Here is a 22,452-nt window from a genome sequence, read left to right as displayed (position 1 = left end):
CTACATATTATCATGCAAGCACCAGTTCAAGTTACTTTCCATCCCTCATATACTGTGTGCACAGTGCACATCCCATAACCCACACACTGCACATCATTTCAGAGCTCATATCTTTGAACGGGTAAGGGCTAGTTCTAATAATTTGAGAGATGGATTTTTTTATTTTCATGAGCTGTATGCCATAACAATCCATATTAAAACAAAAGCTTTTGAATATTTCACTGAATGCACAATGAATCTAGAATATATTAAAGTATTATTATTTTTTTTTATTACAGCAGAAAATGAACCTTTACACAATATGCATTTATTTAGATGGCTCTCTATGTATGTGCCGATATTTATTTACCACTTGTTTAAGGCTATGTTGTTCACACTAACTGCCCTTTTATGAAGACAATACGCTGTCTCTAGTCTTTTTTATTTTATTTTTTCTGCTGAAAATGGAAAAAACTAACCGATGGCGGGGGCGGTTGCGCAATTCACAAAAATAGACTTCATTATAACTCTTTGGAACTAGAACGTGTGGTAGTAGTTACTCATTGTAATCAAGATTGAGCAACTGGCATCCTAAAATGCCAAAAATGTTCCTTTAAAAATCCACACGTTTAATGCAGATTATCTTTTGCTAAATAGTTACTGTATCAATTTTAAATCATCGAATCGTATCGTATTGCCATGAATTAACCAATATCCATGTATCGTATCGCCATGTATCCATGTATCGTGATGCTTATGGTATCGCAGTTAAAACGTATCGTTACACCCCTAATGAATTGCGCTTCATATTCTACCCTTCTGCAGAGCGAGGGTCCATGCTGCTGAATGTCCTGGTGGACTACTTCTTGGAAACCAACTCAGCCCAGGCCATGCATATCCTCAGTTCCATCAGAGAGCCACATGATAAGGTGAGACCTCATATATCAGGGTTCCCCAATAGGCGTCCCGCGGGCCATTTGCGGCCCGCGTGGGGCTACTGTCTGGCCCCCACCAACCCCGGTAATATATATATAAACTTTATTACAGGCTCATGGCCCACATGGTAAGGACAATACAACACATAAGAGAATAAAAATATAAAAATACATGTGTAAAAAAAGATAAAATATAAATAAATACAGTTCAGTCCAATAACCCAGCCCCACAGGTTACAGATCAAGAGAGGCACTCATGCCACCGTCCTCTGATGGTAGAAGTGTACCTGACAGAGCTACGGCTGGGGTCCGTCATCAGCACAATTAATCCATTTAATGAACAGTCCAGTCGGCACATGAACTTATATGTCAGGTGTCTTAAGAGAGCCATGAATGTGGTGAGACCTAAGGAGCAGAAGAGCTCACTAGCTCTGGTGCTCCTGGGTTTATTTAACAGGATTCTTAAACAATCATTGTAGGCTACTTGTAGCTTTTGTAGGCTCCCCCTTTTATAGTTCACCCACAAAGGTGCTGTATATAGGGGGGTGCAGTATGTTCTAAACAGATTTACCTTAACCTCAGTAGTACAGTGATGAAATTTTCTGACCAACATATTCGCTTGTACATAAAGCATTCTCCTCTGTCTGGACATATCTTCATCATCCTCAAGGGTATCTGTGATAATGTGACCAAGATATTTTGTGCTTTTAGCCTCACATATTGTTTGCCCAGACAGGTGAAAATTAGGAAATCTGAGCTCCCCATCTTCCTTAGCTCTACAGATTAAGACCATGCTCTTTTTAGCATTATACTTGATGTTAAAGTCTAACCCATAGTTAGAGCAGATATTCAGAAGCTGTTGGAATCCACTGCTACAGGGGGAGATGATGCTAAGGTCATCTGCATACATGAAGTGATTAATTAGCGTATCACCCATCATGCATCCTGTCCTACATTCTCCCAGCTGCTTGGATAAACCATCCATATATAAATTAAAGAGGGCGGGGCTTAAAATCCCCCCCTGACGGACGCCATTACCCACGCGAAAGGGGGTGGATAATGTGCTCCCCCATCTAACTTGCATTTGCTGGTTTGCATACCAGTAGACTAGGATGCGAATCAGACAGTTAGGTACACCCCTAAGTTTGAGCGTATTAAAAAGCTTATAATGGTGGATGAGATCAAAGGCTCGAGAAGCATCGAGAAGCAAGGCTCGAGAAGCATAATGGTGGTATGAGAGCAGCAACAACACTAGTATATCGTCGTTGTCGGGTGGAAATCTTGTATCTCCAAATGTGTACGTTCTTTCGCAAATCATACAAGGCCGTTGCACAAAAGTAGTGAAAACAGCAGATCTACAAGCACACAACGTCGTTGTGTACTTGTAGATCGGCTGTTTTCACTAGTTTAAATCCTTTTTAAAATGATAAATGCAAAACGGTTGCATTTGCGGTTTTTGGACATACAAGATTTTCACCCGACAACGACGATATCTGAACTGTCGCTGGAGTAGCGGGAACGCCACCGCCGCCCCCTGCAATTTTGTGGCCCTCGGCTTGGTACCCTAGACATAATTCGGCCCTTGGGGAAAACTAATTGGGGAACCCTGTCGTATATTGATAAATGAGGCATTTATATAGCGCCTTTATCCAAGGCACTTTACATAGATTGTGCATTACATTCACCCATTTACACACACATTCATACACCAATGGCGGAGGAAATCATGCAAGCAAGGCACCAACCTGCTCATCTGGAGCAATTATGGGTTTAGTATCTTGCGCAAGGACACAGTCCTTCGACAGTAACTCTGGGGGAGCCCGGGATCGAACTGGGAACATTCCGGTTGCCAAGGAAGCAGCCATTCTACCCCTGAGCCACTGCCGCCTGTATTAAAGTTCTCAGTCTCCACAACGTCTGATTTTAGGGGGTAGGGCTGTCACGATTATGACATTATACACGACGATTAATTGTCACTAAAATAATTGTGATTAACGATTTAATTGTTTTCGTCGTTGACAATTACATTTCTGTTTTGATAATGTTATAAATATATGACTTTTTTTTTAACATGGAAACGATTATGATGATTCTGTCATATAATTGCGATTAGACGATTATGCAATACCGGTAATTGCGACAGTCCTAGATGGGGGTTCCACTGCCAAATACAAGTAATTGTGGGGGTCCTTGACATGGAAAAAAGTTTGAGCACGACTGATATCGTTTTTCAGAAAACTGTTAAGAACTTTAGAAGACATTTTTAGAATCTGCCTCAGGTCTTCATGGGTTAATATCCCTGAGACCTCCTTATTGCCCCCCCTCCCTTTTAATGCCAGAGTGGCTGTTTCAGAGTGTTACATGAGCGGACACAGCCCTGGACCTCCCTGTGTGCACATGACCCCTTCCCAGACCGCATGAATGTAGGCCCACATAACTTATTTCATGCATTTCATCCTATTTGGTGTATCTTCCTCGTGGTGTACTGGACCAATGAATGCACTATTGGTCGTTCACATCTCCTCCCTCTGGAGCTCAGCAACTGAGAAACTGTACACGGCTCTGACACGCACAACTATCACTGAAACAGAAAAACAATCCAAGATAAATGACATGGCCAAGCTTAGATTCTGGCAGTAAATATCTGCCATCGGTCTCTGAATGAAATCATGAGCAATCTATCATCATTTATTCGTAAAACATATACTGTATGTCTAGTGGTGCAACAGTTAATCAAACTACCGTAATTGATTTAATATACACTGCTCAAAGAAATGAAGGGAACAAAATGTTCCCTTCATTCTTTGAGCTTTCTTTGAGCAGTGCTACAGTATACTATACTCAAATAAATTAAGGGAACATTTTGTTCCCTTCATTTCTTTGAGCAGTATATTATGAAAAATAATCAATAAGGTAATAAAATATCGATTAGTAATCGATCCCTATATATATATATAGGAAGAAATAAATCAATCAAATATAGTGAAAATAGCTGTAGAAAAATAAACACAGGAAAATAATATTAGCCCATAGTGATCGGGGTTTGGGCAACTTGGTGCTCTGCCAGTAGTCCACCACCACCTCCTTGGTCTTGGAGTTGGTTGATGCCACCCCACCCTACGAAGCTCTCCACCAGGGCTCTTTACTCCTCCTCGTCATCCATGATGGAGCTGACAGTGGAGGAGTCATCTAAGAACTTCTGTTGGTGGCACTTACTCGAGTTGAAGCAGAATTCTGAGTTGTAGGAAACGGTGAACAGGAAAGGTGACAGCATAATTGCTTGTGTAGAGCCGAAGTTGCTCACCAGCCATGCTGTCATGCTGTTAAGTCTTGGAGCAGTGGCCGGGGGAGGAAAGGTAATGATAATGATAATGAATACCTACTCCTCCCGCGGGGGAAATTCAGATATCGCAGCCCAACCCAGCTGCTTTTATTATCAGCTTTGACCCAGCTGAACTCAACCCAGTGATGCCCACAAGGAGCGCAAGGGGGAAGGGGAGCAGTGGTAGCTGGAGTGGGGAATCGTACCTGCGACCTCTGGGGCCTCCGGAGTCCTAGGTGTGGACACTAACCACTCAGCCACCACTGCTCTAAGGTGTGGATGTGGCCACACTGGTATGTGACCAGGCTGACCTGCTGAGCTCATGGGTTTTAATTGGGTGGCCGAATCGATTGAAAAACAGATTCAGCTTACTTGCATGTTCCAGGGTTCCCTTGGTGCCAAATGGCTTCTAGTCAGTTATCTTTCTGAACCCCCCAATCGCTCATCCACATTTCTCGGGAGCCTATTCTCCAGTCTGTCCTTTTGTAAGCATTCTTGGCCACCCTCAGCTCCTTCTTCAGTTCCTTCTGAAAAGCCTTAGTTCCCTCAGTGTCGCCTGCCATGAAAGCTCTCTTCTTCCTGTTCAGCAGGGCTTTCATGTCTCCATTGACCCAGGCTTGTTGTTGGGGAATCAAGCAGTCGGCTAAAATGGGGTCTTTTAATGTCCTCTCCATGGATCCTCTCAAATAAATCCCAGTCAGTTGTCCAATAGCCTTCTCTCAGTTCCTTTCTCTACCAGTCTGACTACTGCTGAACAGTCCTGCTGGTGGTGGGCTTCATTTTTCACATGGCATACAGCAGGAACAGGGTCTTTAATCTCTCTGGTTTTACAAGTCACATACTGAGTTTCTCAGTGTATTGTTTTTATAACAATGTTAAAATCTCCAATGACTGACTGTTGCACATTGAATGTGCTGGTTTGTTGTGTCTGTAATCCAGCAACATTAGAGGGGATTGACGTCATCTGCATGCACCACTACAGTTGACAGCAGAACACGGACAATAACTTCTATGTTCAGTTGAAAAATCTCTGCCAGGAGGCATGCCCCAATAATAATACTTGCTGTAAATAATGCAGTGATGTCAAACTGCATCTCTCTCTCTCTCTCTCTCTCGCTCTCTCTCTCTCTCTCTCTCTCTCTCTCTCTCTCTCTCTCTCTCTCTCTCTCTCTCTCTCTCTCTCTCTCTCACCCTCCCCCCCTGTGCATGCCTGTCATAGGATTATGTTGACATTTTTGGAGCTGTGTGAAACACAGGCTCCCTATACGTGGCTGTGTGGGTCTGTGTGTGTGTGTGTCTGTCTGTCTGTCTGTGTGTATGTAGCCTGAACTTCCTAAACTTCGGCACGCCACTAGTCCCACAGTTTTGCCACCAAACACTCGCGCCATATGTCAAATCGACCGGCTTACTCGGGAATCGTGGGCTATTACTTTTCTAAGAGAAAGGTTCTATAGTTTAATTGATATTAATTTATTAGTGAATTAATTTTCCCCATTGACTTAGAATGGGAATCGCAAAAACTCACATTCAATTATTTGTCTCTCGCAAACCACAGGGGCTACAGTTTCAAGACTTGGAGAGGAGGTTCATAATGATTTCAAGGATTAAATAAAAAATAATTGTGTCATTTGGCCTCATGGTGGCGCTATAACACCCCACTTTACGTTTTGGCCTGTAACTCTTGAACCGTAGGTCGGAAAATTAAAAATATTTTTTCCCTGGATTCCTTGGGTCATGACGCATCTCCCCATATAGGCCACGCCCATTTGCGCCATGATAGATTTTCCGCCATCTTGAATTTTCTCCAAAACACACTTTTTGCTCCTTTTCCTACATATTTTCTTCAAATGTCACAAAAATCGGTACACATGATCCACACACACACACACACACACACACACACACACACACACACACACAGCTCCACTTCACACGGGTGTGATTTTTAGTATGTTGGTGGCGTTAATCAAAAGTGAGCTTTAACTGAATGGCTTATCTCACCTGTGACTGTGTACATGTGTCTCTGTGTGGAGCGACAGACATGGCAATCTATAAACTTAGCTGAGACACACTTAGCTGAAAAGTATTCTTTGCATGCATGTGATCGTGGAGCCTCTGCTGGTACTTAAGCAGTAGTAGATCTTGCACATCGATTGGCTATTTACACTCCATAGCGTTGTGCTCACGTAGCCTATAGACTGGAGACAAGGTGGTTCTACGAGTTATGAATTGACTAAAATAACATGGTTGACGGTGACCAATTTGAAAAGCTGAAACAAGCAAAGTGATTGTCTGCTTTTTGAAGCGGACTCAAAATGGTCTGCTGTTGAAAATTCTGTTATTGCAATATTTCTCAAAATATACTCTCTATTCCTCTAATACCTACTTTATGCGGGCACTGTACATTGATACAAACTTATTCTATGGCTGTACCTGTCTCTGGTTATAAGAGCATCATCTAAATAAAAAATGTCATTATATAATTGTATCCCTCGTTCTCCTCTATTGATCCATAGCACCTTCTAGACCGGATGAACGAGTGCATGGCAAAACAGTCGTGCCGGCTGCCCACCCTCACCCTCCTGGGCCATGTCATCCGAAAGCAGCCGTCCTGGATCCACAAGATCGCCCGCTACCCTCTGCTGCTGTCGCTGCTCAAATGCCTCAAGGTATGACCTAGTAATGATGCCCGTTATCATTGTAACATCATTATTAATATGATCAAGTGGTGTTAGAATAATGGGTAACACTTAACTTAAAGGGTGTATCTATTATACATTATAATCACGATTATAATGCGCTTATCCATCTGTTTCCGCGGGAATTTACTGTGGAATTATGTGTGAGACACGTCCGGAGAACAGCTGACATACAAGCTCACGTCGCGTCGCAGATGCAACCGTTGTGAGCTTGTAGATCACACTCGACGCCGGAACTGCCGCCCAACCTCTGCGCAGTGCTCGATGGGCGGTTGGAAACTTGTGGATGAGGCATTATAACACTCATTATAAATGATGACCAGCATTTATTCATTATATAATTATTATAACGGGGTTCCCACGGTCATGAAATTCCTGGAAATATTTTGAAATTAGAAAAATATTTTTCCAGTACTGGAAAAGTTTTTAAATGTATCAAGGGTCCTGGAAAGTCCTGGAAATAATAGCTACTTTTATTTTTGCTACACTGCCTGTCTTTGGGCATTGCACATAGGAGTAAGCAACTCGTTGTTGCGCTGAATTATTGTTATATCGTCGTTGTCGGGTGAAAACCTTGTATTTGCAAAACCGTTCGTTTTGCATTTATCATTTTAGAAGAGAGGTCCTATTGCACACCTACTAGGACAGGTGCGTTGGAACAGTGTAATAGATACTGAGAGGAGAGAAGGAGTCCCGCACACTGTCTTCACTTATAACTTTATTCAGCAACGTTTCGGTCTCTTCAGACCTTCATCAGGCATCATGCCTTCTCTCCTCTCAGCATTTATCATTTTAAAAATGATTTAAACTAGTGAAAACACCCGATCTTCAAGCACACAACGCCTCGTGCTTGTAGATCTGCTGTTTTCACTACTTTTGTGCGACAGCCTTGTACGATGAAGCAGGGCTTTACTTTGCGGAAGAACGTACACATTTTAAACTTGGAGATATGAGGTTTCCACCCGACAACGATGATATAGACCTGGAAATTGGGTTAAATATTCTGGAAAAGTTTTGGAAATTCATTGGTAAAAATGTGTGGGGACCCTGTTATAAGTTATAATACTTCTTAAACCTTCGTTGTTACACATAATTATAAACATGTATAGCAAGAGTTATAATGCCTTATGACCAGGGCCGGACTTACCATTGGGCTAGGGTGGGCAGTGGGCACGCGCCCAGGGGCCTCAGGGGAGGGGGGCCTCAAAAAAAAAATAATAATAATATATATTTTTTTTTTTTTCAAAAAAAAATTTTTTTTTTTGGACCCCAAAAAATGTAGTAGGCATGATCGCAATCGCGAAATTCCATATTTAACCCCCATACCAACCCCATCTTTCAAACATGGCAGCCATGTTTGTTTACATTTCAAGAAAACATAATGGCTAGTAGCTCATGAATGCCTGAACGGATTTCCATTCGGATTTTTTTGTTTGAAAGCTGTGAACAGTGTGCACACACGTGGTGCATGTTCTAGGCATGGGCGTGCATGATCCGTGCACTATGAATTACATGGAAGTCTATGGAGAGGGAGGCGGTGTGGAACTTGGAAGCCATTTTGAAAAGACCCTGAATGAGTTAATTTAATGATGACATTTTAAAGTATTGCAATCCAAATAAAGTGATATTTGTGTTTAGTTACAGTACATTTTGTTTTATTATTGAGAGCTTCTGCTCTGCTGGCCGCACTGCATGTAGCTGCTCTGAAAGCTTAGTGCAGTCTAAAGCCCGCCCACTCTATGTATCCGGTACTTTCCACACACATAGGCTACACACATGCACGCAAACTCCAATTCTGTATCCGTGTGTGTGTGTGTGTGTGTGTGTGTTTCGCTGCATACTAAATAAATAGTAACAGCTATCTGCAGCTCCTTGTTAGACTGTTGTGTGGGGAATAAACACCCGAAATTGATATAAAAAGCACCCAAAAACGGGTAAAACCCCCCAAAAAATCGCACCCGCCCTGCGGGCGGGTGGACACACTTAATTCCTTGCAACACCCTAGATATTGGTCAAATTAGTTACGCCTCTGCACACAGTCACATTATGCACGGGCCGGTCCGGAGGTGAGGTCACAGTGTGGTCAGGTGGACCGGAGGTGGAATTTTTGCGCGCGCACGAGGGCCTCTTTATTTCCCCTTGCCCAGGGGCCTCATGTCATATAAATCCGGGCCTGCTTATGACACATTATAGTCATCAATGTCTTGCTGAGTCTTATATCTCCACTGATGACTTTCCTCTTCCACTGCTCTCAGACCGATACAGACGTCGTGGTCCTGATCACCGGACTGTTGGTGCTGATCACTCTGCTCCCCATGATACCCCAGGCTGGGAAACAACACCTGTGGGAGTTCTTTGACATCTTCGGCCGCCTGGCATCCTGGAACTTGAAGAATCCCGGTATGGAGTGCAGGGTTCCCACAGTCATGAAATTCCTGGAAATATTTTGAAATTAGAAAAAATATTTTGGAATTGATCAAGGGTCCTGGAAGGTCCTGGAAAAAATAGCTATGAATTGTCTTTGGTTATTGATTTTGTTAATACCTCTGAAATGACAAATTAAACATGGGCCAAATTGTCAAATATTAGAGGCAGAAATTGTGAAAATAGCCGATCTACATGCTCACAACGCCTTGCAATGCGAGGCGTTGTGAGCATGTAGATCAGCTATTTTCACAATAGAACCGTGTTATACATAATTCCTCAACTCTTAGTGCTCGTCAGGGTGCCGGGGTCCCCAGTTAAAACATGATTATTTCGGGGGTCACGGCCTGAAAAGGTTGAGAACCACTGGCATACACTACCTTTGGGCTTTGGGCATTGCACATAGGAGTAAGCGACCTGTTATTGAGCTGAATTATTGTTATATAGTCCTGGAAATTGGGTTAAATATTCTGGAAAGGTTTGGGAAATTAATTGCTAAAAATGTGTGGGAACCCTGAGTATACTATGTCTCACTATTGTCACATTTTCTCTAAACTGAGCAATAGTCTCACGTAGCCATACAACTATTCCACAATCTCTGAATGGCGTGCTATATAGAGTCTCGGACTACCTCCCGAAATCCGAACACGGAAGAGTCAAGCTATTTATGCTTAAAATATATCGATTTATATTTGGACAAATTTGTGCAACTTAGGGTTAGGGTCAGGGAAATGGAAGTGGGGTGGAGGAGGCTTCACATTCGCTTTATCGCTTGCTCATGATCAGAGCTTCTGTGCTCCTGACTGTTTGACCGGAAGCATGCTAGAGTATGTTAACTATGCAGCGTGTTATGCCTTAAATACTTGGAGGTCAACCACATTTTCTCTTTGATGTTTCTTCCACCCACCAGGGCATGTTTCAGAAGTGTACCTGATACATCTGCACGCCAGCGTCTACTCCCTGTTCCACCGCCTGTATGGCATGTACCCCTGCAACTTTGTGTCCTACCTGCGCTCACACTACAGCATGAAGGAGAACATGGAGACATTTGAGGAAGTTGTGAAGGTGTGGGTGAAATTATTTTTTGCACCATTCTTGTTGCGCTTAGTTGCGCTCCCCTTTTAATCGCACAAAGGGGCGTAAGGTATTTTCAACAGAAAAGAGTCACATGCCACATTTATTTCCAGTTAAAACTAGACTGCACTCTGTCGAGGTGCCAACCTGCGGCTTGTGCACTCGTATCCATGTATGGCCTACTAGTGCGCCAGCAGAGTGCGCAAGTACTGCGTTCAGTGTATCTCTCTGCCCTGTGTTATTTTTATCAGGTCGCACTTGTTGGTGACATCACCAAGAATGCTGGTCTTTGATTGGCAACGGGCGTAAACACAGACACACGCGACAGAAACACCGGACGCAGTGCACAATTTGTTGAGTGAGGAACTGTATAATTAGCCTTTGCAGTTCACTTATAATGGTTAACATAAACGCTCTCTCTCTCTCTCTCTCTCTCTCTCTCTCTCTCTCTCTCTCTCTCTCTCTCTCTCTCTCTCTCTCTCTCTCTCTCTCTCTCTACTCCCCATACATAGCCGATGCTTGAACATGTTCGTATACATCCAGAATTGGTGACCGGAACCAAGGATCATGAGCTTGACCCCAGCAGGTAATTTCCATATAACCACTCTTTAACCCTTTCAAATGAAGAGACGTTTAGCAAAGTGGCGTTCTGTGGTCCCCAGATGATTAACTTAATGTTCAACATTGTTTTCTCACTCAACAGTACACAAACCAAAAGTGATCTGGCAAAATTGTCAAATATTAGATGCAGAAATTGTGAAAATAGCCGATCTACCTGTACATAGATCTATTGTCACAATAGAACTATGTTACACAAAATGTAATGCCTCAACTGTTTGTGCTCATCAGGTTGGGGGGGTCCCCAGTTAAAACATGATTATTTTGGCGGTCGCGGCCTGAAAAGGTTGAGAACCACTGCTGTATAACACTGAGTGGTGGGCCTGTCTCCCAATACAGGTGGAAAAAGTTTGAGATCCACGACATCGTTATCGAATGTGCCAAAGTGTCTCTGGATCCCAAGGAGGCGTCGTGTGAAGAGGGCTACGCTGCCATGCCCGACAACTTCTACTCCCATCTCCAGCTGCGGCCCCAGGACTGCACATCCAGCCCCTACACAGACCTGCACAGTAGCTATGGTGAGTAGGCCTGTCACGATTATGACATTTTACATGACGATTAATTTTCTCTCAAATAATTGCGTTTTTGTCTTTGACAATTACATTTCTGTTTGGCTTGTAGGCTTTGAAGTTGCACATGGCAGATATGACACATAACCTTAAATATACAATGAAATTACTGACATATTTGACAACTTTATACTTTGATAGTGGAAATAGCCGATCTACAAGCTCACAACGCGTTGTGAGCTTGTAGATCTGCTATTTCCACTATTTTTGACTTTCTTTAAAATATATGAACATTTTTCAACATGGAAACGATTATGACGATTATGAAAAATAATCATGATTATGTCAAATAATTACGATTAGACGATTATGTAATAATTGTGACAGCCCTAATGGTGAGTAGGCCTGTCCCAATTATTACATAATAATCGTCTAATCGCAATTATTTGAGGTGATCGCAATTATTTTCCATAATCGTCATAATCATTTCCATGTTGAGAAATGTTCTTATAGTTTCAAACACTTTCAAAAAGTAGTGGAAATAGCAGATGTACAGCTTGTATAGAGGGAGAGAGACAGCCATCGTGTAGGTCGGCTATTTCCACTATAAATGTATAAAGAATAGTTATTAAATATGCCAGTCATCCTATCGGCTATTTGTCATATCTGCCTTGTGCAACTTCAAAGCCAAACAGAAATGTGATTTTTATTAATTTGCTCCAGTTTTCAAACACAATTATTTGTGTGACAATTAATTGTCACGTACCATGTCATAATGGTGAGGACACAACAGAACATACTGTAGCATTATCTGTGGGACACTTCCGGTTAACAGCAGACATACAAGCTCAAGTCGCGTCTCAGATGCAACCGTTGTGAGCTTGTAGATCGCACTCGGCTGCGGCGCCGGAAGCTGCCGCACGCCTTCTGCGCAATGCACGATGGGACGTTGGAAAGTTGTGGATAGCAAAACGCCTAGGGCTTCCCATCTATACTGTATAACTTATTCTTCATGACTACTAGAATAATAGTCGTTCGGAAGATATACAAATGCAGTTGAGTGTAGCTTTAGAGGTTGAAATGTTTTAGATCTCACTCAAGACACACACAAGGAGATCATAGTTAATCTTAAATATGCAGTCTTGTGACGGGAAGCAACACGCAGTGACTAACCCTTTGTGCAGTCAAAACAGGATGTGCATTTGCCTGGTTCGATGCAAGTGTTTATACTAACATTTATAATGATATCACATTGTCGGTTTGAGTACAATGTAATGAAAACCCCCACAAAAAAAACTTTTACCAGTCCATTTGCCAAGTTACAGTATGACAGATTTATTTGTATGTATTTGTAGACAGGAGACAGTGTCATGGCTTAAAGGACAACTTTGTTTTTTTACAACAAGGGTTCATATTTTAGATTGTAATTAGAGAAAAGAAAAAGTGAGTGTGAAAATGTTTTCATTTGCTTCGTTCTATTGTTTTATCACGTTTACCGTGCTAAAATGTGGGGCATGCGTACGCATGGGGGCATGTGTACAAGTGGCTAAATATGTCTTTTTAGACACAATAAGCCAGCAGTTTCTTTATTGCTATTTACAGTAACACTTCTAGCCCCCATACGTCACATCCAACGATGAAAGGTTGTGTTGTATCTTGGGAATGGGCTTATTCTGTGTAAAATGGCATATTTAGCCACTTGTACGCATGCCCCCAACCACTGAAATAAGAATCTCTAAAACAATAGAAAGAAGTAAATGAAATCAATTTAACACTCATCTTTTATATTCTTTAATTACAATCTAAAATATGAACCCTTGTTGTAAAAAACTAAAGTTGTCCTTTAAGTAGTTTGTTGACTATTTAAATGAACTATGGAATTGCTGACAAAAGCAGGTCTTGATAAAAGTTAATAGTAGCCAAGAGTTGCATCATCTGCATGTACAGTACATGTGCAAGCTGCAGGCTAACTAGAGACGTAATGGTCTCATTCGCTGAGGTTGATTAAAAACATGCTGACATACTGTATCTGAACTAAAGACTGTATTTGCATGGGACTGATATTATATGGTGGTGTCCTTGTGGTTTTAATGTCGTTTTAATGTGAGTGGATTTTTGGTTACCTAGCAACATATCTAGGGGGGAAAAAATGATTCAATGCGGCACTGCTTTACCCTTGAAGATTATAAGATGTGATAATGAGGCCAACCTTTTGGTCAAAACGGCCAACCTTTTCTGGGTCGGGGACCACTTGAAAATGTCGAAAGTGTTCACATCCCACCCATGTGACCACTGTTTTAAGTGGTCGCATTTGTGGGCTGTGTGAGAAAAGGTTCCATTTGGAGGAAACAAACTAAAAATGTAATATGATTTCTCCACGTTGCAACAGATATGATTGTTGTAAACATGAACAGAGCAAGAGTGGACGTTTGAGCATGTCGATGTGTATTTGATTTAGAACTTTAGCATGGCTAAATAAATATACAGTACTTCTGAATGTTTCTGTCTTCTCACCAACAGGAAGCTCTTCCTCAACACCCTTCTCCACTCCACGACAGCCGCTGCTCCCACCCCTGTCCTTGCCCCCTTTCTCAGGGACACAGCCCTCGTCCTACCGTAGCCCACCCACCTCCAGGCGGCAGGTAGGGACAACCGTATATGTTTGTTTTAATATATTTTTGGGGCTTTTTGCCTTTATCGATTGTACAGTAGGTAGACAGGAAACCGGGAGAGAGATGGGGAGTGACATGCAGCAAAGGCCGTCGGGATCGGGACTCGAACCTGTGATGTGCTTTCAGGCATCAGAGACTAATGGGAAACACGGAAGCGGCGCGTCCAAAAATACGGCCCCGTTATTTTCAATGAACTAACCCACACCGGCGGCGTCAGACGCGCGCAGCCGCAGGTCTGCCGCCTCGCCTGCCGCGCTGATACGCCGCTGTTCTATTTTTCCAGCGTTGCCGTGCGGTGAACATGTTCTCCCATGGTTCTCCCCACCGGGGGAAATGGATGTGCTGTGTGGCAGCGCGCCGCATCCAGTTGGGGTTACCGCGCGGCACTTAACTTAACGTGCGTCGATACGCGACGCGACGCTGCGCAACCGCCCGCGTTCAGTGTGTGCTCCCCTTATGTGATAATATGCGTCTGGACCGCTATAGGCCAGCGCGCGCCCTGGGACAACCGTGTATTAGCCAGATTATGATCTTTGGTTCAACAAGAGCCATGCATGATTGATTTGTGTCCCTAATCATGGATTTGCAGAAGGCAGTTAGTTTCTTGTTGTTGTTTGTGTACAGGGTTGCGTTGTTTACGCTCAACATATAAGCTATGTCAGTGTGTTGGATCGTTCTTCTCTGATCCCATGCTCGTCACCCTTCCCTCTATCAGGCTATCGAATAGCCCCCTTGTTTTCTTAGCGGCAAGGAGGGAGGGAGGGAGGGAGGGGAATTCAGAGTCGTGTGGGCAGGGGCGTCAATTGGGTATGGCAGGGGTATGCAGTTGCCATACCCTGGGTCCAGGGGGAAAATAAAAGTTACTTTTAAATATAAATCCATGAATGTCTCTTTGTCTATCTGTGCTGGTTATTAGGTTGTTAAATTAAAGTAAAATAACCACAAATGCAAAATTTAACAAAATGGTCACTTTAACAGGGTATTATAATTATATTCTCCACACTTGTATTCGCCTCATCTTGACAAAATGGTATATTCCCAGGTTCTGCAGGTCAGCTGCACAGGTGCAATGCATTATTGTTAATTGTGGCACGTTTACTAACATGACAAGTTTAGCTGCACCGTTCCAGGCTGCCATATCCAGCCCAAGAAACCGTAGAAACGGGGGGGAAATAAAATGTACTTCTTAAAATAAATGTACCTTAGCATAAATGTTGCTAAGGTATGGCAACATGACTGGTGTCTTGCATGCGCACGAAGACACCAGTCATGTTGCCATACCTTAGCTTTTTCTGAACTGACGCCACTGCGTGTGGGAGGACAGGGTTTGAGTCATGGAAGCGGGCAAGTTGGCAGGCGGTCGAGTCAGGCTTCAGGAGTAACAAAACATGCCCTCGCCCCCGTCCTTGTCCTGCCACCCCTCTGTAGTCTGTCCAAGGGGGCTGGTTGCCGTGGAGATGGCTGTCTCTCTCCCTCTATTTCTGGGCCAGCCATGCATGGGGTCTGCTTATGTTTTCTGCCCCCGTGTGTCTTGTCTGGGGACTTGTCAATCTGTTACCCTCTTCGAACCGAGGCGGAAGTCCTGGAGAAACAAAAACAACCGAACAGAAATAGGGAGACTTCGTTTCCATGCTATGACCGCTTCGAATGAGACTGCTTGTCAGTTCATGGGGTTCAAACGGGGTCAGATGCTGTTTTCTCTGGCATGTAAGGAGGTGAAGAATATAGAATTCCGTAGGCATAAAGTATGCTGTATAGATGATGGTTGTACGTACTGCTTCTTCCATGACTTCTTACATCCATTATTTCATCCTATTCTTGTAATCAGAATGATAATAATGATAACAGATGTGTAATTCCTTAAAAAATAAAAACTTAAATTCCCTCTGAAAATGCAGACAGAAGGCTTTATTTTTTAGAATATGTGCATTGGAAATAAACCATAGTAGACACACCCGGCTCGAGCTTGCATCTATAAGTTAAATCCCTGCAATGTACCCATATCCATATTTCACAAAGTGTCCTATAGTAAATCATTGAATCAATTCATGCTACATGAGTGGCACTATTCCTGAAGGTAGCCATTGACCATATTCACATGGCAGCCATTTTTGGGGGTGAGAAACCTCACCAATCAATTCTGACCTCTGTGCCAAAATATGTATGTGTTATCATTAAGTTTGTCTCTCCGACACCCATGAGCAACTAAGTATAACTCAGATTTTAGTCAGTATTAGCCTAGATATTCTATTACAGATATCTTCCAATTGTTTGTTTGTGAAGTTGCACTTGACACAGCAGTCAACGTCAACCTTTATGGTAGGACAAAAGAAGAAGTGTAAAGGGCCATTCACAGTGACACTTTAACTATAAAGATAGATTTTTATAGTTGGTGTAAACTCTTGACATCCACTGACTTGACTTAGCCAGTGGACTATAGTTATACTGCTCAGTGTGAACTTAACCACGTTCTATATTAAGAAACATTATTGGTTTGTATATGGTGCTAGTGAAGTTTGGAAGCCATTAGCCACGCTGGTTTTGGTGGATATTCTGTCTTAAAGCTACACTATGTAACTTTCATTTTTTGTAGTGAATAAAATGCATTATTTTGTCCAATCTGTATGGTAGAGTATATAACCTCTACACAATTGCAGTGTTTGTATTTGGTCTTCCTGCTCTTCTATTGAGACATTTATTACCTGTGTTATGGTTTAGTGTTGTCAGCCATTCTGTGTAAAAAAAAAAAAGAAGAAAAAACTTCAGCACTATGTGTGCGGGACCAAGGTTTGAATCCTAGCGTAGCTTTAATGTTGTCCATTCCTTCCATGTCTTCCCTCATCAGAACTCCAGCTGTGAACTGAACTCGTGCGGGGGGAAGGACTCTCTGTGGAGCCCCTCCTCCCTGTGTGGCATGGCCACGCCCCCATCCTCCAGGGGAATGTCGCCCAACCTAGAGCTCTCCCACAGTGCCTCACACCTCCCCGGGCGCTTCCACTCCACCTCAGGTCAGAGTTCACCCCCCAAAAAAGTACTCAAGTTTAATGTAAAAGTATCAATACTGCCATGTATAAATACTCAGTTACAACTAAGTCTATAATTAAAAATAGTATTTGAATTTACCACAACATATTGTTTCTTTTGTAAAATTTCTTTAAATATAAAAAGTTGTTCACAAAACAATATTAGTATAATTTATATTCAGCGCCGAGCGGTGACATTCTAGTATTCGGGATTGGCTATTCGTAAAACACCAATAAGATACTGCACAGTATATTCATATAAATTAAGTAGAAATGCATTTTTTATTCTTTTTTATTGTAGTTCCAGTTAGTGAAGTTTTTCTCTAGACTCACTCATGTTGTGTTTTTTGCCGTGCAGGAGGGAAAGGTACACCTGCTTCCAGCACTCCAGCCACCTCCTCGCCACCCCCGACCCTGTCAGACGACTTTCCCATCATCTCCCTGCCTTCTAACACTGTCCAGTCTAGTCCACCAAGAAAGGTACAGTATGCCTTAGTATGATTTCACACTTCCCATAATAATGATGAATACATCACACTTACCGTACTGTATATATCGCTTTTCTTAGTAGCGCTTTATTAGGAGAAAAAAAGTTAAAAGGCTAAAAATGTAGCAAAGGCAACAACATTAAGCTAAGACTAAAAAGTGAAATTTAAATTGAGTTACATGGTGTCTCTATGAACTCATGCACTCCGGCTCGGAATTTGTCCAGATTCTGACAATATTTTCAGTGTTTGGGTTTTTCTTTTCGCACAGAAAATCGGACCGAGGGTGCAAAAGGCCTTTAGGCAGGGAAAGAGAGTCTGAAAAGGCGGGTTTTGAGGGAGGCTTTGAACATGGCAAGGGTGGGGAGGCGGCTTTGATGTGAGGTGGGAGGGAGTTCCAAAGGGAGGGGGCTGCAACTGTGGCGTTGGAGAAGGTCAGAGAGGTAGCGGGGAGCCTGGTTGTTGAGGGCCTTCTAGGTGGTGATCAGTATTTTGAAATCAGTTCAGTGTTTAACCCAGGGGCATAGTTCTGCCGATTTAAAATGACTCCAATACGGAAGTAAAACTTCCTATGATTGGCCGCTAGTTGCGCTGTTTTCCCCCCCGGCCGATCGCAAAAAGAATTGTTCTCCATTGGATCCCATTCATTTTCCCCTTTCGTGTTCATGAATACTTTATGGTTCCTATCGCTAGTTAAAAATTGCCTTTCAATCACCATCATATGCGTTTTGTCGAAATTTGGTCCAATTTATTTTAAAATAAATGATAAAGTTGTGGGGGGCGTGGCCAACTAAACTGATACCAGCCGGCTGTGTTCTTCTTCGTGTGCTGTATTTCGGGAGGCTCCGACCACATTCTCCCATGTATCCCTGCAGTTGCATGTGACCGTTGGCAGCCAATAGCATCCTTTGGTGCCTTTACAATCTATGATGGCAACACCCATGCCAAGGACCCATATTGTGTCATTTGCACTGCATAGAAACCAATGGCTTCGCTTTGTACATATATTTTATACAGTCTATGGTTTAACCAGGAGCCAGTGAAGGTCGTGGAGGACTGGGGTGAAATGTAATGCTTGTAATTACAAAGAGCTTCATCTTCTGATTAGACCAGATAAATAAACTTTGCTCCATCAAGTGGAAGACGACCACTCACATTTGTCTGACTAGGGACACACAACATTTTTGCAATTGTTTTCTGAGCTTGTGGATCAGATATGTCTCTTGTGAATGTGTTGTGAGCTTGTAGATTTGTTATTTTTGCTTCTTCAAAACATGAAAACAAAGTGTGGGAAAACCATGCAGAATAAAAACACAAGCTAAATATATACTGTATTTTGGCTCCTACATAACCAATGAAAAGTATTTACAAGAGCTTGTGTCTAAATAACTACATTGGATCCATTGGAACACAGGTTCTTTTATACTTTTCTTGAAAGGTTTTGAACATTGGTTTGTCGGGATTAACTTGGTTTTAACACTTATGTTGCAATGATTTTTTCTCTTCAATGTCTCGCGTTGCCATGGTTACCATAGACTTCCATGTAATTGTGCAATTGTGTAAAAAGTGCACGCCCATGCCTAGATGATGCACCACGTGTGTAGATGCTGTTCACAGCTTTCAAACAAAAAAATCCGCTTGGAAATCCGTTCAGGCATTCATGATTTATGGGCCATTATGTTTTCTTCAGATGTAAACAAACATGGCTGCCATGTTTGAAAGAATGGGTTGGTATGGGGGTTAAACATGCAATTTCGCGATCGCGATCATGCCTAATACATTTCTGGAGGTCCAAAAAAATATTTTGAAAAATATTTTTTTTTTCAAAAACGGCCCAAACTCGGGAAACTCGGGGTTGGCACAGCGTTGGTATCAATACAAACTCGGGAAACTCGGGGTTGGCACCAGATGTGTTAAGTGAACAGGGTTCCCACGGTCATGAAATTCCTGGAAATATTTAGAAATTAGATTTTTTTTTATTCAGTACTGGAAAAGTTTTGGAATTTATCAAGGGTCCTGGAAGGTATCTTCTATGCATTGTCTTTTGTTATTGATTTTGTTAATACCTCTGAAATGACAGATTAAACATGGGCCAAATTGTCAAATATATAGAGGCAGAAATTAGAGGCAGAAAATAGCCGATCTACATGCTCACAACGCCTCGCAATGCGAGGCGTTGTGAGCATGTAGATCTGCTATTTTCACAATAGAACAGTGTTATACAAAATTCCTCAACTCTTAGTGCTCGTCAGGGTACCGGGTCCCCAGTTAAAACATGATTATTTTGGGGGTCACGGCCTGAAAAGGTTGAGAACCACTGGCATACACTACCTGTCTTTGGGTATTGCGCATAGGAGTAACCTGTTATTGAGCTGAATTATTGTTATATAGTCCTGGAAATTGGGTTAAATATTCTGGAAACGTTTTGGAAAAGTTTTGGAAATTAATTGGTAAAAATGTGTGGGAACCCTGAGTGAATCAGAGGTTACTTGGGGCTGCTAGGCAATATAACCAATCAAGTACCATGTGTTGACCGGAGTTTAGAGCATGGTTCATCAAAATATTCTGTGCAGTCTCCTTAGATTTGACCTAAATGCTTTATGTTGTTCATGGGATCCAATTGGTGTTTGAAAGTCTTTACAAATGGGTCATTTCAATTTGGCAATAATTCTTAAGCAAGCTAATAATTATTTGAATTGTTAAACTTTCAGGATCGGCGACCAGGAGAGTCTACTAAGCATGCACTGGTGAGGCAGGAACCAGTGAAAGAACCAGAGAAAGGCGGAGGAGAGGTTGGCAACATCAGAGGTTAGTCATTAAGTGAATATTGAATATTTATTGTATAGACTTTGATAGTTCAGATATGCTGCTATATTCTGTATGTTCCAGTTTGATAAAGTATTAAATAATGTAAGGAACAATGGGGGTTCCACTGCACCTCAAGCCAAGTTCAGGCTGGTCCAGTCAGTGCATCTCAGGAGCAGGCCTCGTAAGTCAAAGGCAAGGAAAGAAGGCACTGGAGCAAACAGCAAACTTGGACAATTGAAGCCTTTCTTTTATTAACAAATACGTGATGAAATTACATTTTGATGTCAAATAAACTGTATTAACATCCAAACATTCTTATTTAATTTTGTTGTCTACACCATGCCAAGAAAGGCTTCAATTGTCTGGGTTGCTCCAGTGCCTTCTTTCCTCATGTATTAACTAAGATTGATTATCAAGTACAGCACAAATAGTAGCAGCGTACAAAAATAGTGAAAATAGTCGATCTACGCGTTGTGCTTGTAGATCGGCTATTTTAACTTTCATATATTTTATTGTTAATCGTAATGGAGGCAAAATAAATAATGTTGATATTGATATTGAAGTCATATGGCTCAGCCCTAGTTTAAGTGGTTAAAGATGATTAAATATAAACGTAAAGCTTACTTGCGTTCTTCTCACCTTGTGATCATCAGATACAGGAGGTACAGAGAACATCCCGCTGACTCTGACTGAGCTGTCAGTCTTCATGAAGAAACAGGAGCTTGACCTTCAGCTGAGAACAGAGAAGGAGAGAGAGGAAGGTGAGTAAAGCCTAATGCAAGAGAAGTGGGCAGGTGCCTTTTTTTTAGGAGACCAGAAGCAGATTGGAGTCAATTATTTCCAATGGAAGAGTGAACATGAACACAGCCTCTGAACTATTCTTTATCCCCATCGTCACTGAACTAAATGTTGGACCTGGGAGTACGTTACTGGGAAATCTTCCTAAATTAACAATCTTTGATCTCTTGTAGGACATGACAGTTGCAGAGTGCAGCTTTAAAAGCTAGCGTAACCGACTCCGACTGACTTAACTGATAAGTCAAAACTATTGGTCTTGTAAACGATTTCAGGGAAGCTTATGGATCATAAATCACTGTGTTTACATGCACTTGAATACCTCGTCAACTGGAAATAATTGCGCTATGGAGAGTCGATGAAAGTGTTTACATGTTTACATCTTTTATAATAACCCAGTTTACTTTTGGTCATTAGTAATTGGATATCTGTGCTGGTCATGTTGTTTTGTCAAAAGATTGTGTTGAATTCTATACCGAAATTAAGTATCTGAAGTATCTATATCGTTTAATTAGTGCTGATTACTACACATAAACATACCATCTGTTTGGGTAGCTCTGATTGACTTTCCACTGCTTCCTCAGATGTTGTATGATGTTATATGTTGTATGTCATAACCTGAAATACAGTACAAGAATACAGGCCTTTGTCTATTTTGAGATGTCAAATGTCAAACTTTGACTCTCATATATTTTAAACTTATAATAAAACTCAAGTGAACCAACCAAACAAACCTTTGTAATTAGTGCAGTTTATTTTAGTGCAGTTTTATTTAAACTGCCGCCTCCACAGTGATTGACTCCCTTGATAAAGACGCAGGAACAAGACCGAATCATATTTTTTGATTAAACCCCATGACCATATCTATTTTGATTCAACTTGGAAAATGTTGATTTTGTTGAAAAGGGAGTGGAGTCAACCAAAATATTACAGTCGATACCCCCTTATATAAGATTATAATAATAAGAAATTGAGGGGAATATTGTGCCCTCCATCTTCACATGAAAGGCCAGGTAATTGACGATTCTGACCTGGCAAATGTTTTATGGTTATGAAGCTATATCAATTACACAGTAATATCTTTACACTTTCGGGGTTAAGTTAACACG

At 41.9% G+C, this 22,452-nt stretch overlaps 1 protein-coding gene across 2 annotated transcripts in view; it reads left to right on the top strand.

Moving 5' to 3' along the window:
• Positions 1 to 22,452, top strand: part of tsc1b (TSC complex subunit 1b) — a 59,448-nt gene that overhangs the window by 6,358 nt on the left and 30,638 nt on the right. For both annotated transcript variants that reach the window (XM_080742927.1, XM_080742926.1), the window contains exons 3-13: positions 805 to 908; positions 6,753 to 6,905; positions 9,191 to 9,335; positions 10,270 to 10,424; positions 10,946 to 11,019; positions 11,391 to 11,569; positions 14,081 to 14,202; positions 17,078 to 17,240; positions 17,614 to 17,735; positions 20,452 to 20,548; positions 21,202 to 21,309. In XM_080742927.1, coding sequence (XP_080599053.1) covers positions 805 to 908; positions 6,753 to 6,905; positions 9,191 to 9,335; positions 10,270 to 10,424; positions 10,946 to 11,019; positions 11,391 to 11,569; positions 14,081 to 14,202; positions 17,078 to 17,240; positions 17,614 to 17,735; positions 20,452 to 20,548; positions 21,202 to 21,309 — 1,422 coding nt within the window. The remainder of the gene's footprint in view (positions 1 to 804; positions 909 to 6,752; positions 6,906 to 9,190; positions 9,336 to 10,269; positions 10,425 to 10,945; positions 11,020 to 11,390; positions 11,570 to 14,080; positions 14,203 to 17,077; positions 17,241 to 17,613; positions 17,736 to 20,451; positions 20,549 to 21,201; positions 21,310 to 22,452) is intronic.

Source organism: Nannobrachium achirus (genome assembly GCF_963921795.1).
Source record: "Nannobrachium achirus genome assembly, chromosome: 15".
Lineage (NCBI taxonomy): Eukaryota > Metazoa > Chordata > Actinopteri > Myctophiformes > Myctophidae > Nannobrachium > Nannobrachium achirus.
Note: the sequence above shows the minus strand (reverse complement) of the source record. Positions and strands in the feature narration are given on the sequence as shown.